Here is a 19,220-nt window from a genome sequence, read left to right on the forward strand (position 1 = left end):
ATACGTATGTGGCGCCGGTATATCGACGATATACTCTTAATATGGAAAGGAGACCAAGAATCACTGGACAGCTTCATGCTCTGGGTCAACCAACTGGACCCCTACTTACGCTTTACATGCACCAGCAGTACCACTGAACTACCCTTCCTGGACCTGAACATCAAACCTGACAATGGGAAACTTACCACCACCACCTACTACAAACCCACAGCAAGGAATTCACTGCTTAGGTTTGACAGTTTTCACCCTCGACACCTGAGGGAAAACTTGCCCTACGGGCAGTTTCTACGTATTAGGCGCAATTGCAGTAACATCAAGGACTATAAACAACAGTCCAATGACCTAGTACACAAACTGAGGGACCGTGGTTACCCCACCAGGATAATAAACCAAACCCGCAAAAGAGCAAGGAATCAAAATCGAGAAGCCCTCCTGGAAAACTACGACAAACCTGAGGAAGAACCAGTCCTCACCTGTGTAACAACATATAACACAGCATCGAACCAAGTTTCCAACATTATACAACGGCACTGGAAAATTATCAACTCTGGCGCAAGACAATGGGAAAAACCACGCATTGCTTACAAAAGATCTACTAACCTAAGAGACCAGCTAGTCAACACCAGACCACGCACGACCAATCAGAACAGAGACAACACAATTGTTAATGCATGGGGCCTGCCCAAGATCATCGGACACCAACCCTGTAACAACTGCAGCGTATGCCACCTTACATCTCCGTCTAAAACCCTCAATCTGGAACCGGGCAAAACCTGGACGCAACGAAATTTCACTAACTGCAACTCTACCAACCTGGTCTACCTAATAACGTGCAGATGCGGCCTGAGATACATTGGCATGACCACTCGCAAGGTACGCACAAGAATGACCGAACACAGGAGTACAATAAGATGTGGGAAAAATATCAGTAAACTTACAGATCACTTCCTGACCCACAACCACACTCCAAATGATTTCTCCTGGACTGTCATTGAGAAATTTGACAATGCCAAAGATGAAAGATTCCTTCTACAAAAAGAGCAGCGCTGGATTTACCGCCTAGCCACACACATCCATGGCCTGAACGATGCCATTCCATGGAATAGCCTAACAGTATAACCATAATATGCCCACCGGCACTACTTGGGCTGTGAGCCAACAATCACCTCCCCAGTCCTACTCAGTAGCACCTAGCACTCCATGTGAGCCTCTCCCCATAGCTCAACACTGGTGCCCCTGTCCCCTTGCATGAGCGTCCTCCCTGACCCCTTCTCTCCAACTAGTGATCCCTCCTGTCTACTTAGTAATTCCTAAGATTGATGGGTATTACCCATTCTCTACATAGTGGCCCAACTACTCGTTTATAATGACCCTCTAGGTAGCGCATAGCCAGCGCTACACACACCTGTTAACTCACAGGTTGTTCATTTTGCCCAGCGCTTGCGTTTCATTACACGTGCCAGGGCTCAATACTTTGTCTATCATAACACCCTGGCTAGCGCATATCCAGCGCTACCCACACCTGTTCCCACACAAGCTCCTCACGCAGCCCAGCGCTTGCAGCGCCCACTCGGCGATGCACCACGCATGCGCATTAGAGCCCCGTTTCTTGCGCATGCGCATTGACGCGCCCTGGCTTCCGCGCATGCGCGAGCCCACGCGCTGCTCCCCTGCACATGTGCAGTTGGTCGCAGCATGATAGGGCGTTTTACGCGCATACCGCCTTCTCTTTCCACTCTAACCAGGTGAAATAGATTACGATAAGAGCATAAAAGACAAACATTGCGGCCCAGTCATTGCATTTCGGGCGCCGCGGATGGATGAATAGGTCCTAGGAGGAACCAGACCGAACTACTCGTGAGTAACCCTCTCATCCTGCAAATGGGGTAAGACCTTTCTCTCCCTACAGGTTAGAAAGCCTTGTATGTCTCATTTTTATCCCTACAGGGTCTCTTTCTCTGCCAGGCGACCCATGAGGCTTTTTACATTGAAATAACAGAGTGAGGACTTAGTACCATTACTTTCCTGTACCTCACCTTGTGATTTCGTTTTTAGCCCACCACCCCTCACTAACGGTTGAATATACCCTCACTAGCTCTATGGAGTCCCCAATGAGCTCACCATAGCCGCATATAGGTCGAACACCACCTTATAAGTCGGCTAAAAGTGGTTCTTTTACTTAATGCAACCTAATATGACTCTACCCTGTACGTCTTGTTTTTGTCCTATGTGTTCTGTGTAGAAAAGCTTGAGGGAATCCCCCTCTAACAGTTACAGCGCCTTAGCGTGCGCGACACATAGAGAAAATAACAACACTCACTTAATATAGTTTATTATAATTTGCACTTTTCACCACCTTTTGGTCCTGAGGAAAGCCAGCTTATAACAAAGGCACTGGCTGAAACATGTAGACCACACTGGACGCTGGAGGTCATTGTAACTCTCCCTTAAAACGTCCTACTGCCTTTTTAACCTGCTAGCAGAGGCCCAGTTCATTAAATATTGCTAATACCCTCGGGTGCTGGGACCTCCTGGATAGCATTTTAATTTCTCACCTTCACACACTTTCACTGCACACTCAGCAACATACCAGCTCCGCAGTCACCTGGCGTTGAAGCACACCCGGGGCACATTCGGTGCCACTGTGGTGGGCCCGATGATGAAGCATGCCACCGACTAGGTCGGTGGGTGAGGGCTTTCAAAGGAAAACAGTGTTTTTCCCACATATTGTCACTGCTGACGTACCAGAGTCTCCCTAATATTTCCCTTAAACTAGCTAGCCTTTATTGATTTATATAAAGCAAATAATTTGCCCATAGTCGAGACCTATTGACTTTGTCAATGCTTATTGTAAATTTAAATATTTCTATTTCCATTATTTTATGGCTGTTTAAATGCTTTACTCTTTTTCCTTTGTGCAAACCTTGCTGTTCAAAGCCACAGCTACTCAGGGTTGAGCTGAAGGCTTGACAAACTAAACCTAAGGGCCCTAAAGGACTTGGTAAATGTATTGCATGGTAAGGTTGCACAACCACACCATATAATACACTCCATTTCCTCACTGGGCTTATGTGCTCATTCCCCCACAGCCAAGGCTGTGACCACTGTGTTAGTTCCTGTCTGCGTCTCTGCACAAGTGTACCAAGCACTACTGCCTTGACTTTCAGTTCCATCGTGACAGGGATTTTGCCCGTTCGGTACTCCAGCACGTCCTGGTTTATTTCTGTTTGCAGACTCCGCTCTGGGGAGGTATTGATGGGTATCTATTGTAAAGTAAGAAATCTGCAATTGGAAGTCTCTACCGGATGAACAAGTTGTTTACCTAGGGTAACGTCTTATCTGGTTGAGATCTAGCTAGCTGCAAATTCTTCATCAACCCTCCCATCCTGCCCACTCTGCGAATGGATTTCTCCACATAGGGTGACCTTTGTAAGTCCTTAGTCTCCACACTAGTCCATTACCATTCTGTTATTGCTGTGCTTCTGGCATAGAAATGTCACGAAAAGAAACTGATGTCAGCACGTTGGGGTGGCACCTTTCTAGGCACAGAGCACGTCACTTCCGGAGTGGATGATGAGGATGCGGAGCCGAAGGACACCACCTACCGGTTCGCAGAGGTAATGCTCTAGATTTTCTGGATTCAGTCTCACACCTGGGAAATAATCTAAGGTAAGGAATCTGCAGCTAGAAAGTATCTTCCAGAAAAGGCAGTAACAAAGGTAAATAACTTGCTCTTCAGCTACCTCCTTAACTTAACATCATGATTATGTGAATCACATTAGTATCCAGTTGATAAGATTTTTTGGCAAACACAGCATTCAGTATTCCTTTTATTTAAACCCAGGTGCAAGATTAGTACATTTTCGGCCAAGCACCACTAATGCTCCAATAACAATAAACTTATGTTCGAGGCATATGAGCTGCAGATTCTACACTTTGCATTAGATCGCCACCTGGTGCTCGGATGATTGCATGTTGTTGTCGTCTTGGAAGAAGTCTTTGTAGTCACGAGATAGGTGACTCCTCCCTTGGACGATAGTGCGCATGGGCATCGGCTCCATCCTTAGATAACTTCTTTCTGCCAGTGGGTTTGGATGAAACTTTTCCGCTCTGGTTCGAAATCTACCCTTCAAGTACTTTTGACGCGTAAAATGTTATTCAAACTTCACCAAACAACTTTCGATACCAATAAACATCGACTCGACTTAATCAGCTCGATTCTGGTCGTCGACGTGGGCCGTAGGGCCTACCCACGCCGTGAGGCCTATACCTCATGGAAAGGACGCCATTCAAAAAATGCCCCGAGTGTGGAGCAAAATTTCCACACAGTGACCATCACGAGGTCTGTAACCTGTGCTTATCGCCAGAACACGACTAATCCAGCTGCACAGCCTGTGCATCCTTTCGATCGAAAAAGACCATTCGGGATCGGAGGGCCCGTCGACGTGACATGCAGAGATCAGCGCCGGAACCAGTGGATATCTTCGACGAAGGTCCAAGTGTCCCGGAGGAAGATTCCAATGATCTCCAGATCGTATCTTGGGCAGATGACTCCGATGACTCCATACCTTCAGGTCAACGCATGAGTACCACAGCCCGAACCCCAGCCCAAACACCAAAATCAAAAGCAAAGGTCAATACTCCGCCTGCGGGGCCCAGTCGAGACCGAAAAAACACTTCGAAAGCCCCGCCATTGAGCCCGGCTCCGAAGAAAATAATGAAGCCTTCCGGTAGCTCCATATCCAGCAAACCGCATGTACCTATACCACCTACTCCCTCTGCACCGAAACAAAAGGAAGTCCCGGTTCCGAAAGACACTCCGAAACCATCGACTCCGAGAGACAAAGCGGCTCTGAAAACAACGAAGCCAGTTTTCGATGCCCCGAAAACAGCTTCCACTCCGAGGCCGATACCCTCTATGTCGAAACAAACAAAGCCTGCTTCCAATCCTTCCAAGTCTACGAAACAGGCTTCGGTTCCAAAGACAATATCTCCGGTGCCGAAAGCTTGGCCAAAGGACTCAACATCGGCTCCTAAGGCTAAAGACAAGCAACAAACCGGTTCGGAACCGAAAAAATTGGCGCCAAAGGCTGTGCCTCAAGAAGAGGAGCTTTTCCAACCATATCCTTTACAAAAAAGGATCTATATTGATCCAGAAACAGAACATGTTTCCACTACACCACACAGGAAGAGGAAGTCAGATACAGCACCTACACTTCCAGTGCCTGTCAAGAAGAAGAACTCTGCCACATCTCCTATGCACCTTCTTCTCCTGTATCTTCTTCTCTTCCTTTAAACATTTCACCTCAAAATTCTCCTCCTCATTCTCCACAACATACACCTCATCAAGAAGATGATGATGATGAGTATAGCATGGGGGGAGGGAGACACCCAGATGACCCTTTTCCCTACACAACAGGTTCACCAGACTGCGAATATCCAAAACTACAGGATGTACCAGATATTCCTGACCCACATATATATCCATCTAAACCTTCGCCTCCAGAAGACAATATTGGGTTTGGACACTTGATTAATAGGGCTGCCATCAATCACAATGTCACCATGCATTCAGATGAGGCAGAGGAAGATTTTTTACTAGACACTTTTGAACACTCCCAAAAATCTGTACAAATACTTCCAATGATGAAAGGAGTCATTAAACATGCACCAGAAGTGTTTAAAGCTCCTGTAAGAGCTAGAATTATAAACCCAGGGATAGAGAAAAAGTACAGAGCAGCTCCTGCAGATCCTGCCTACATTAAAGGACAGCTACCCTCAGACTCCCTAGTAGTTTCAAACACTAGAAAAAGAGCAAATTCCCAAACATCAGGTGAATCACCACCTCCTGATAAGGAATCAAAGATCATAGGTGCTTCAGGAAAAAGAATAGCTGTCCAAGCTAGCAATACATGGTGCATCGCTAACACACAGGCCCTCCTCGCAAGATACGACAGGGCTCACTATGATCAGCTAGAGAAGCGCTTCCAACATCTACCTGGGGAATATAAGGCAGAAGCAGATGACCTCATACAAGAAGGTAAGCTTATATCAAATGCCTCTATTAAATACGCACTAGATATAGCAGACACTGCATCCAGAGGAATAAACATCAGTGTCCTCCTTAGACGTCACATGTGGCTACGCATTTCAGGATTTAAGCAAGAGGTGCAAACTACTATCTTAAATCAACCATTCAACCAACAACAATTGTTTGGTCCAGAGGTAGACACAGCACTTGAAAAAATGAAAAAAGACACTGACACAGCCAATTCTATGGGAACTCTGCAGTCCACCCAAGCAAGAGGCTCCTTTCGTCACTCCTTTTACAGAGGAGGCTCCAAACAAGCTAGAGCAGACAATTCAGCTTCCTTTAAAACAAATACACAAACATCCTCTAATAAAGGACATTTTAGAGGAGGCTAAAGAGGCAACTACAACAAGGGAAGAGGTCGAGGAAATAAGTCGAACCTCTCCCAACACAACACAGTGACTTCCTTCTGCTCCCCCAACAGCATTCCACTCCTGTAGGGGGCCGACTAAAAGTTCCTACCTGTCTGGAATTCCATCACAATAGACAAGTGGGTAAGACAAATTATCCACTATGGTTACTGCCTAGTGCTTACAGCTATCCCTCCACATATACCACCCAGACAGCGTCCAATGTCCACAGAACATCTAACGCTGCTCCAACAAGAGGTTCTTTCAATGCTGGAAAAAGATGCAATAGAGCTAGTTCCATTAAAACATCAAGGAACAGGGGCTTACTCACTCTATTTCCTAATACCCAAAAAGAACGGACCACTAGAACCAATTCTAGACATGAGGCCTCTCAATCTGTATAAACACTCCGACCATTTTCACATGATCACTTTACAACAAGTGCTCCCATTGTTGCAACAAGGGGATTTCCTAACCACACTAGACCTCAAGGACGCCTACTTTCACGTTCCCATACATCCTTCTCACAGGAAGTACCTCAGATTTGTACTACAAGGACAACACTATCAGTTCAAAGTCCTTCCATTCGGGGTCACAACTGCACCACAAATGTTTACAAAGTGCCTAGCAGTAGTAGCAGCACATCTCAGAAGACAACATATCCAGGTCTTCCCATACTTAGACGATTGGCTCATAAAAGCCAAGTCATTCAATCAGTGTGTCCAACACACATCTCAAACAATTCAAACACTGCACAACTTGGGGTTTACAATCAACTACACCAAGTCACATCTCCAGCCCTCTCATGTACATCAATACCTAGGGGCTACCATCAACACCAATATAGCTCTAGCTTATCCCAGTCCAGCCAAAATACAGAGCATTCAAGCCTTAGTTACAAGGTTTCAAAGCCAACACTCTCTTCCAGCCAGAGTGTTCATGCAATTAATAGGCATGATGGCATCTGGCATTTTTATTGTACCATTTGCAAGACTGCAAATGCGCCCATTGCAGGAATGTCTCGCAAAACAGACCTGGTGTTGGTGGACAGCCGCACACATCGCTCTCTGCAGTGGTGGAACACCAAAAGTTTGTGCACAGGGCAACCGTTCCTGGAGCCAGTTCCACAGATAGTACTGACAACGGACGCATCCCTGACAGGAAGGGGAGCACATCTGCTCCACCACACAACTCAGGGAAGATGGACCGCTCCACAAAAGGTGCTTCACATCAATCACCTATAGTTGCTGGCAATTTTCCTAGCACTAAAGTCCTTTCAAGTGCACATACGGAACAAAGCTGTCTTAATCCCGACGGACAACATGACAACCATGTACTACATACAAAAACAAGGAGGCACACATTCCCTGCAGCTTTCCTAGCTTGCACAAAACATTTGGAGATGGGCCATTCCACAAAAGATATATCTGCTTGCAGAACACCTTCCAGGAGTTCAACATCAGATAGCCGATTTGTTAAGTCGACAGACACAACAGATTCACAAATGGGAACTACATCTGCAAGTTCTTCAACCATTCTTTCACAAGTGGGGTCATCCAGACATAGACCTGTTTGCCACACACAAAAACACAAAATGCCCAACCTTCGCCGCCAGGTTTCCACACCCGTTGTCCAAAGGCAATGCGACATGGGTGAACCGGTCAGGCAGATTTGCGTACACTTTTCCGCCAATCCCACTAATACCACTAGTGGTACGCAGACCAGAGTCTCTCAAACTGATCCTGGTAGCTACCACATGGGCACATCAACCGTGGCTCACCACACTGCTAGAACTTTCTCTAGTTACACACCAAAAACTGTCTCTAACACCATCCATGCTAACGCAGAACCATGGAGACATCAGGCATCCAGATCCAAGTCAACTGAATCTGGCGATCTGGCTCCTGAAGTCTTAGAGTTTGGTTACCTTAACCTGCCACCAGACTGTATGAATATAATTAAAGAAGCCAGAAGACCTACTACTAGAGCTTGCTATGTTGCTAAATGGAAAAGACTTGCCATTTACTTCACTAATAATCAAATTGATCCTTTGGATGCTTCCATCCAAAATATTATCTGTTACCTTTTCCATTTACAGAGATGTAATCTGGCATATTCATCTATACGATTACATCTTGCAGCCATTGCGGCATACCTACATAACAGACAACATATGTTGTTGTTTAGAGTACCAGCAATAAAAGCTTTTATGGAGGGATTAAAAATAATTATTCCTCCTAGGTTACCACCTTCTCCAGCTTGGAACCTAAACATTGTTCCTACCAGGCTCATGGGACCCCCCTTTTAAACCTTTACACAAATGTGAACTGCAATTTCTCACATGGAAAACAGCTTTCCTCATTACTATTACCTCTCTTAGAAGAGTTAGTGAGATTCAAGATTTCACTATACAAGAACCATTCTTACAATTGCACCGTAACAAAGTGGTTCTAAGGACTAATCCTAAATTCCTTCCTAAAGTAATTACTCCTTTTTATCTGAACCAATCTGTAGAGTTACCAGTGTTTTTTCAAAACCCAGGCTCTGAGCTGAGAGAGCTCTACACACACTAGATGTCAAGAGCTCTTCTCTATTATTACATTGATAGGACAAAATCCTTTCGCAAAACAAAGCAACTAGTTGTGGCTTTCTCTCCACCACATAAAGGCAACCCCCTTTCTAAATCAGGGATTGCAAGGTGGATTGTTAAATGTATACAAATTGCTATCACAAGGCAAAAGGCACATTAACAGTTCCTCCTAGAGCGCACTCCACAAGCAAACTAGGAGCCTCCGTGGCTTTCTTAGGGAACATTCCCCTAGAAGACTGCAAGGCAGCAACATGGTCTACAACACATACCTTCACTAAACACTATTGTGTTGATGTGCAAGCCAAGCAGCAAGCTGCAGTAGGCCAAGCTGTCCTCAAAACTCTTGTAAACTACTGCAACAGATACAGGGGACCACCGCTAGGGGAGACACTGCTGCACAATCGATGCAAAGTGTAGAATCTGCAGCTCATATGCCTTGAACGGAAAATGCTACTTACCAGTATGCATCTGTTCTTGGCATGTAGAGGTGCAGATTTCTACACGCCCTCCTGCCTCCCTGGAACCTGTATCTCTTCCAGTTTTACCTTAATTAGATATACACGCATGGACATCCTTTCTTTCTACTAACTCCATCATTTCCCATCATGGCGAAAAACAGTTTAAGCATGGAGATCATGCCCATGCGTACTATCGTCCAAGGGAGGAGTAACCTATCTCGTGACTACAAAGATTTCTTTCAAGACGGCAACAACTTGCAATCATCCGAGCCCAAGGTGGCGATCTAATGCAAAGTGTAGAAATCTGCAGCTCTACATGCCAAGAACAGATGCATACTGGTAAGTAGTATTTTCCTTCCTTGTTGTTCTTAAAATATTTTCTGCTGCTTTTAAAATGTATAATAGTAAAACTTTATTTTATTTCTTTAACAGCACTGTGCATGATTCAATTTCCAACACCTCGTATATGAACCAGAACGGAGGCCTTCAGTCAACAGTGGGTGCTCCAGCATACACACAGCACATGGGAATGGCAGTGGAAATGCCTAATTATCAGAACACTACATCGAACTTCCCACAAGTAACAGGCTATCCCATGGCAGTAACTACTCATTCGGCTCAACAGCCTGCAAATTACTATCAGCAACCTCTCCTCTGAAATTCAAACTTGCCCATATTCTCAAAATATGTTTGCTTCTTATCCTATGAAATATATAGCGCCGGAGATAGAATTGGCAAGTTTATCCAGGACCATCAACGCAATTACACCACATTATGAAGTGGACATTTTCAGGTGAAATTGCCTCCAAGATAAAGCATAATTTCTTCAAAGGGCCTTATGACATGAAATGTCAATGTTTGTAAGCCAGCAGAGCCATGTTTTTGTTAGATGAAGGTTGATTACGAATTGTACTCCTGTACCTGTGGCGAAGAAGGCGAATAACTCAGTGAGATTTCTGCTTTAATTGCGGCTTCAGTTAGACATTTACAGTACAAGATTTCAAAGATTTTTCAGTTTCCAAGTAGATAATAAATATTCTTTTTAGTGCACAACTATATGTTAAATAACTTCAATTAAAGTCTTATTAGATTTGAATGTTGCTAGTGGTTTACTTGTTACAGCACCAATACATTGCTGTCATAATTGGGTATCCCTGAATACTATCTTTATATACTCTGATCTGGAGAAGGGTGTCAATGATAATCTTGTATTACAGTAATACTACATAACTTTGTTTGCGACTTATATACAGCTAGTATACAAAGACTTAGTCTGACTACACGCTGTAGGTTATATTGAAATATGAAGAAGAAGGGTCGGTGCTTTTTTTCTGTCTAAACCTAACTAGGTGGTTTGCATGCTGTTCTGCTCCCATTTATAACATGATGCTTTCTTTGCACCTAACTAGTTGTAGTATTATCAGTCTCAAAGTAGGTGTCGGGCTCCTACCCTCTTTACTCTGCTTTTAAGATTTCATTCTCTCTAGAGCAATGTAATGCTAATGCCTATCCTACAGACAGAAACCTTTTTCCAGAGGATATACCTTTACATTGCTTTTTTCAAGTAAAAGTATTCTACCAAGGAAGTTCAAATACACTGTCTCAGGTGCAATTGACGTCCCCCAGCTTGAAAGAGGTGTGTTATGGACTATTAATCTGGCTTTTGTCATTGAAATATACAGACCAGTCCTATCCTTCCTATGTTTCTTTCATACCACCAGATTTTGCCAGAGGCTGTTCTCAGTCTGGTACTAGCTGGTTTGCTTTAAGTATTCTCCCCCAACAACAGATTTGATCTAGTATTTAAAGGTAAGCTCATATGTTTGCAATCTCTGCTTCTGAATCGTTTGAGGATCGGGAACACACTAGATGAAAAATCTGACACCTGTTTATGTGGGGCTTTCTGATGCCTTTTTCTACCAAAGAGGTCGAAGTCCTAGGGTTGCCAGCGTCGGGACACCTCAGCTGAGGTAGCTGTGCGCTTTAGAAATCATCATCATGCATTCATTCATTTATCTCCAATTCTCTGTCAAACCTTCCTGTTTTCAGTCCTCTTGATTCCTCCTTGAGGGACTGTCTTTCTCTTCCATGAGAGATTGGCTAGCTCTTTTTCTTAGCTGCTGTTATTTAAAGGTCCTTGCTCGTGCTGCACTGGTGTACAATTTTGTTAGCTCTTCTTATTATTCTTTTTTACTTCTTTCTCCCGCTACTGCAAATGGTGTTGGTAATGCTAGATCAGCTGTAGTGCATGGCCGTACTATTTCATCTTCACATTAGCAATTTGAAAATGCTATACTTAAAATAATACAGCTACTCCTAAATTTTAAGATTCAGATCTTGGGTGAAATTCCACAGTGAACACAACCTCTGCCATATAATTCTCTGTTTGAGTTTCGAAGCTTGAGGGTTGAGGTTTGAACTTATTTCTTCTGCTTCACTCCAAAAGGCTCTTAAATTGTTTTAACATGAGGAGGCTTTATTATCTGAGTATTTTCAGTTATAATAGCTCTGTCCCTGTGAATTCTCCCCAGACTCTGGGGTTCATCATGGATGCCTCACATCTGTAAGAAACCTTACAAAAACTGCACAAGCCACAAACAATAGTTTATTTTTTGGCATCCCTTGTTTAAAATGAACTGCTTGTTTATTTATTTTGTGTTATTCTCTGGGAAATTATCGCATCAATTTAGCACATATTTAGTATGGCAAGTACTGCTTTGCCTGCAGTTCATAACCACAGACTTTGGTGGTACCTGCTGCATTGCACAAAACTATTGTTCTGGTCTATTTTCTTCAGATCCCAGGAGAAAGAAAGCACAAATGAGGCATAATCAAACAGCCTTCTCTCGAGGTAAGCCATCGGTGGGATCCGTCTAAGAAAATCTGAAATTACCTCCTGTATCTTCAAAAACGTACTTAAATTTATGAGAAAGATACTGGGGTAAGATTAAAAAAAGGGGTGATGTTTTTAGGAAGTGTGAATAAACAGTGACATAAATAAAAAATGATTATCGTAATATTAAAAATGGTCTATATGTTTCGACTTCCCAAGCCCTATTGGGTCTAAGCCTTCGTCAGGAACCTTTTTTGGGTTTTGCGAGTCCCATACTTTCTGTTCGGCACATCAGTCTTTTACTCACGTATCCGTGGTCTGTAGTGTATATGTCAGACAAAGTATCTCTGGCTTCTTGTAGCCTATACTCTTGTTCTTTTAAGGTGCATTGCCTAATAGGAATCAGTTGTGGTTGGATGCTCCTTCTGTTAGTCACTTAGTCATTGAGAGGGCCCCCATCGTTTTCGCCTCGCCTGTTCTGGTATGCAATCATGAGGCAATGCACCTTAACCCCTTCGCTGCGGCGGCAATTCCGACGCAGCGCTAGGGGGGAGGGGGGCCGAGCGGCGCTCTCATGCTGGTGACGGAACCTCTCAGTCACCAGCCTCGGCTACGCTGTGCTTATGACGAAGCGGTTCCGTCATGGCCCCGCCCGCTCAATAGAACGCGCCGCGAAGGCACAAAATCAGCGGCGCGCAGGCGCGCCGAGCGGGCCATGACGGAACCGCTCCGTCATCACCACAGCGCTACCGAGGCTGATGACGGAGGGTTCCGTCATCAGTATGGAACCGGTTAAAAGAACAAGAGTATAGGCTACAAGAAGCCAGAGAAACTTGGTCTGATGTACACACTGCGAACCACGGATATGGGAGTAAAAGACTGACCAAAATGAGATCAAACTTTTGTCAAATTGAAAGTATGGTACTTTTTAATATTACGATAATCATTTTTTGCTGATGTCACGGTTTATCCACACTTCCTAAAAACATCAGTATTTTATTTGAAGATAGAGGAGGTAATTTTAGAACTTCCTAGACGGATTCCACCAGTACTTTCCCTCGAGAGGATGCAGTACTCACCTAGGGAAGCGAGTACCTAGGTGCGAAACACAATGATGATGACGCCCAAGGAACAATAACATAGTGGTGAATAACACACACTACTCATGGCTGAAAAGTTTGGTTGAGGGTTGCTGGAATAGAGTGGTTACACCTGAATCCTCCCAGACCAGCAAGATTCACTCCCCGCTTCTTGATTGAGAATATAATGATATATGGAAGAAGAGTGATATCCCAAACTTCCATCTCCCCCCCCCCCTTTGATATGATTAGCATAATCAACCGCATCAGCAGTCAATTTATCAACTTCCCAACAATGATACAATTTTTCCCATGTGACATGGATAGGTTTAGGGAGATCCTCCCACAAATAATAAGATTGCATGTGTAAATGATGGCACAGATTTTATGGCTTTCTTCATTTTGTTAGAATAACACGTTTACATTTTGTCACCTTTTTGCCTTCCTTTGACCAACATTAACAATTCTGCCATTTTTACCTGCACCAAAGTGTTTACTTAATCGTGCCTGACATTCCTTTAAGTGCAAAGTGTCTCTTTAAAAGCTAAGTATTCTAATGAAAGAGAATCCGTAAGTGCACCATAATTATTGAGTCTTACGCTCACAATAGACATACATAATGTAGTATCAGATTCTTAGGAGTTCAAATATCTTTATTTCTGTCAAATTGTTACATATTACTTTCTCGCACAAACAATAACTGCATCAAATTCGTCATCCTTGTGCTATTTGATTTCATTTGCACTAATTCCGTTTTTCATCCTGCATACATTTTTCATATTTTATGTGAACACTGTAACTTCTTCAAGGCATTCAAATTAGTAACACAAATCTCTTTAACCTCTAAAGAGGTTTGAAATATATTTGAAAATATTTGCAATGACTGAAGATCAAGATTTCATCAATTCAAGTTGTTTGCAGTATGTGCTATAGTGTAGTATAATCAATGTATGTTATTTATGCGTCCTCATTAGATATCGTTATGGAGATGGCATAGTGACCTTTCAAAGGTTATTCTGGTACCAGGTGTGGTACCCATTCGTAAGGTTACGATGCCATCTCCATAACAGTAGTCTAATCAGGATCCATAATTAGCTTATTGAAACAGTTGCTACAATACATTTTTGGTCCGGATTTCTCCATTTTGATATTTGTAAACTGTAAATCAAATGGAGATCTATTTATCCCCCTCCTTATCACGTTGGATCTTGATATTAGTGTATTCCAAGTTGGTGAACTAGATTCTGGGGATTAGAGTGGAGTCTTGTCGGTCTTTTGAAAAAAATGTTTCGAAAAGGTTGGTCTACATTTAGCTGCGTAACTTTCACCATTATCTTATTTTGGCTTGAGTAGTAAATGTTGCATTATGTTATACTAGAGCCCAAAGCAAATTTTCTGCTATTAAAGATTTGTCTTGTAGCTTTCCAAGGTTGTTTCCATCTTAAATGACTAAAGTGGCAATTTTGTGCTTGAACAGGGCACCACTCCTGTCTACATAGAAGCTGTACTACCCATCTCTGGGGCGTTGGTTCTTGCTCAGAAATCACTTCAGGTGGAAATCAGAACTCTAAAGAGAATTTGAAGGTCTGTGTGCGCCCATCAGATTAAGTCCATTATATGTGCCATACAGAAATCAAAAATATGAAAGTTGTGACTTGTGGGCTGAGTAGCTTCCACTATAATCCATAAGGCTTCTCAGTGTCTTATTGACATTACATTCACTCCTGCTATTTTCCTTGTGATGGAGTTCTTTGTACTTAGTGGTTATTCTCTTCCAGCTTTCCTTTGTCAAATGTTTTACCACTATTACCATAGTGGGATTTGCTGTATTCCTAGTGCTTACATTTATTCTCCATACTAAAAACATGTATTTCTGCATCATCCAAAAAAAGCATCTTATGACAAAAAATACTTTGAGAAAAGTACTTTTAGAAATGCATAATGGCGGATTCCTCTCCACTAGGCTATGATTTGCAAGTAATTTCTTTTCTCATAATCTTACTTCAAAATTATTGACATGTTAACTATAGTAAGTTACTTCTTACCTTTAGTGAAGTTGTAAGTGTTGGGTTGTAGGAGATTCTCTGTTATTATATATTGTGATGTTGGACAGCATACATTCTGAACCCTTAGGAAGAGTATTAGCACCAGAACATGGCTAACAATATAATTTTTGTTTGGTTTTGATATGTTTCAATTTGTCTGAGTGTCATCTTGGTCTAGTTTAGTGCTGCTGTCCTAATGTGCAACTAAGGGCCTCATTACAAGTTCCTCGAAAAAGCTGTAAATAAGCTCGAGACTTGGAATCTCAGATTCCAGCAAGATACGAGGGATTAAGTTATTTCCTTGAAATGAGGACTAAACCCGGTCCCTGGAATACTGCGCCCAATTCTCCATGCCCAAATCTGCACACATTTACCACATGCTTCGACAGCTGGTAAATGCGCTGGGTGTCTTTCATGTGGGCCGTAGGGTGGGGCGGCAGGAGGGCAGAGCAATTTTACCTTCACAGGAGGATTTCTTCTCTCCCGTGCTGCGCTATGAGGGCTAACCTGTGCTGGAATAAGCAGCTGCCACATCTCTACACAAGGCTCTGGTGTTTCCACACCTGTAATTATCAGGTCAGCAATTGATTAGGTCCGGAATTTGCATACCTGATAAATCTGGACCTAGAGATGCCAGCAAACTCTTAATTGTTGTGAGAAATATCCTTCTAGGGGACACCCCTTTATGCAGCTTGTAATGAGGGACTAAATGTGGCAAAGTGCTGTCTAATCTGACTGACTTTTTGGGGGGGTGAGTGTGGTTTTCTTTTTAATTTTCAAAATTCTGGGTAATGTAATGTTCATAGGTTTTCTATGTGTTTGTTTTTTGTTTATCATTTCCATCTGCTGCTTTTTTGAATTTTGACTAAAATCAATCCGATAACGAAATCCATGTTTGTGCCCGCTTGTCTTGTGATCTAACTTGTAATATCTATTACATCATGCTCAATAGTCTGTTCTTCTTTGGTCAGTTTCTCACTGACTTACCAGTTTCACTGGATAGACATATGACTATTGCACATAGACTAAAGAACAAATGAGGTTTGGTTTTATTTGAAGCAGGAACTCTCAGGTAGGCAAGCAATCCCAGTTTATCACCTGTAAAGTTGAATTTACTCTCTTGAAATTGAACCGCTGAAGCATGTCTATGTTTGTTGGGTATATCTAAAAGATGTCAATTGTGGCTGAGTGGAACATAAAATAATTTTTTGTCTGGAAATTTTGTTTGATTTTTCTTGCTTGTACAACATACATTTGTGCTCAGTTTTATGTAAAATAAGTTGCACCCTTTTCGTCTAGTTAACATGATAGTGGTTCAATGTCTCTTCACAGAGTTCAGTGTTCCATCCAAAGTGATGATTTTATAATGAAGAGCAGGCCAATACAGTGTCAAATGATATAGACCTATTTATTTGACCTCTGGCTCTATTTTTGCGATATTTGGGTGCAGTGCAAGTCTTTGAAAAAAATGCCCCCATTTAGTGAACGTTCTGTTTTATGCAAAACTTAAATTTTGTTGTCAACAGAGAGTGGCACTCATGCCTATCTGTTGGCCTTTATGCCTGTCCAGCTAAAACAACACAAACATTCTTTATTTTCCCTTACAGATTTATCAGCTATATGAATGTCTGCCCTAGCCCTATTGGGAGACATTCCTATGCATTTACACACTACCTTATTGCTAGCATGTTCTTGGGTTATGCCTCAATCTGCCCCCTCTCTGGTATGGTAAACCTTATTGATTTTTAGGGAAGACTTTACTATTATACCTTTCATCCATTGGTGAAACGTGGCTATGTCCATTAAATTTAGCTCTTAATCTCTGTGGTGAGCTATACTTGCATAAATAAACATTAGTGATGCAGGTGACTGATTGTTAACCCTAATCTTTTTCTGTATAATAATTTGTGAGAGAACTTTACAGTGTTCCTAATATGCAAAAGCAGTTCAATCAATAAAGATTCATTTACCTAAGTTTGATCTATGGTTTTTACAGTGCAAACTAGGTTCTTTGTATGTTTGGAGGCACAGAGATGGAGGTTTAAAATGGATAAATATTTTCCTTACTCTATGCCTTGCTGCCCAATTGAGTAAAGTTTGTTGGTGCAAGTGGGAACTATATATTTTAACCAATTCTCATTTAGTGACGAAGGCAACAATAATCACCCAACAAATGTACGGAGTGCATATCTTTACCTTGACATTAAATCATTAGCTCTGGAATATTTGCACATTGCTTCCTCATTTTCACCTATTCAGCTCCTAATATAATCATATTTATATATTTTTTAATCTGATATGTATAGCTAAATTTTTAAATGGGAAACATAGTGAATAATAATAACTTTGATACACAAAGTAACTTGTTTGTGTGCATGGAACCATGTTGCATTTCTATATGTGATTTATATGTGTAATAACATTTTTTATAGACACTCAAGAAATACCTTTTAGTTATGTGTGTGCTGGTTCGGAAAACAACATCCTCTTGTTCGTCTTCAGTATTGTGTTCAGACAGTGGTTTTGTAAAACATGTTTCCATAACGTTGCAAGTGATATGCTGTGAATGGCTCTGACAAAAGAGCTGCATGACTAACTTGGCACTTTTTCCAATGAATGCCTATGTTTTGAATGAGAAGGGAATGCCTTAGCTGGAAAGACTAGGTAAATAAGGTTTCCTCTGGAGTACAAAATGGTGTTGGGAAAACTTTTCATCAGTTCTGATTTGTTGTGTTTTTCCTGTTTCATCTTTTCCTGTCACAGTTGTTTATAGAGATGTATGAAATTCTAAATAATATGGCATCTTAAAAAAATATTTAACATATTCCCATGGTTCTAGATAAAAATAAACACATTTAAATATCTGCTGTTTAAACTGTTTACTGTTTGTGCTCGAACATCATTCTTCTTTTGTTCTGGACAATATGTACATTTGTTTGGGGATTCTCATGTATCATACATTGCTATTAAAATATATGAATAAAGTTTAATTTGTTCCGTATGTGTTTGGAGTATAAATAAGCACCTGGTACTTTATAATTGCATATTGGTTATACATAACTTTAATTCATGCTTTTCTAGAAGTATTTTGCTACATTGACAGTATAAATAATGTATATAGACATTTGTTATATTTATAAAATATGATATTTCCTTTAACAAGAAAAAAAGTGTATAGGGCAAAATCTGGCATAATTCCTTTCTTGTAAACTACTGCTTCTGACCTCTGTAAATAGTATAATATTGCTGAAACTGTTTTTGACAAAATAAGACAGTTATTGGATTTTTGCTCTCTTTAATTGACATTTATTATAGGCTTGGAAATCATTAAAATATATTATGCCAAAAAATAATTTCTTGAGATTTTTAATTTTTCTATTTTTAATAATTTTTATAGTTACAGAACATCAGTTTTATGGCTGTAAATGACAATGGTGACCGGTGTTAAATGCCATGTTTTTCTTTCTTTCTTTTGTTGCAGTATTCTGAAAATATAAGCAAACTAAAAACCCAGAACGCTAACTGATTAACAATATGATCATTATTTAACCGTAGTAAACTAGTATTTAGGAATTTTGAAGACCAATTCCCTAAAGTAATTTGTTTTCTTTTGATGCACTACATGTAGGTTACTAAGTGTGCAATGCCGCTTACTGAGTTCTGTAGAAGCCTAGGTGCTGGGATCAGATTTTCCCTCAGAACAATCTCTACATTAGTTTTAGCTGTCAAAGCTAAAAGCGTTAATTTTTAGGTTTAAATAATTTTTTTCAGCAT

General features: G+C 41.6%; 1 protein-coding gene across 2 annotated transcripts in view; it reads left to right on the forward strand.

Annotated features, from left to right (window-relative positions):
* Positions 1-18,796, forward strand: part of LOC147731591 (signal transducing adapter molecule 2-like) — a 520,259-nt gene extending 501,463 nt beyond the window's left edge. The window contains exon 14 of one of the 2 annotated variants that reach the window (XM_086956701.1): positions 9,922-18,796. In XM_086956701.1, coding sequence (XP_086812827.1) covers positions 9,922-10,147 — 226 coding nt within the window. In that variant the 3' untranslated portion in view covers positions 10,148-18,796. The remainder of the gene's footprint in view (positions 1-9,921) is intronic. The other variant, XM_086956702.1, reaches the window with a different exon arrangement.
* Positions 18,797-19,220: the final 424 nt, after the last annotated feature.

Source organism: Lissotriton vulgaris, chromosome 2_1, assembly GCF_964263255.1.
Source record: "Lissotriton vulgaris chromosome 2_1, aLisVul1.2, whole genome shotgun sequence".
NCBI classification, from domain to species: Eukaryota; Metazoa; Chordata; class Amphibia; order Caudata; family Salamandridae; genus Lissotriton; species Lissotriton vulgaris.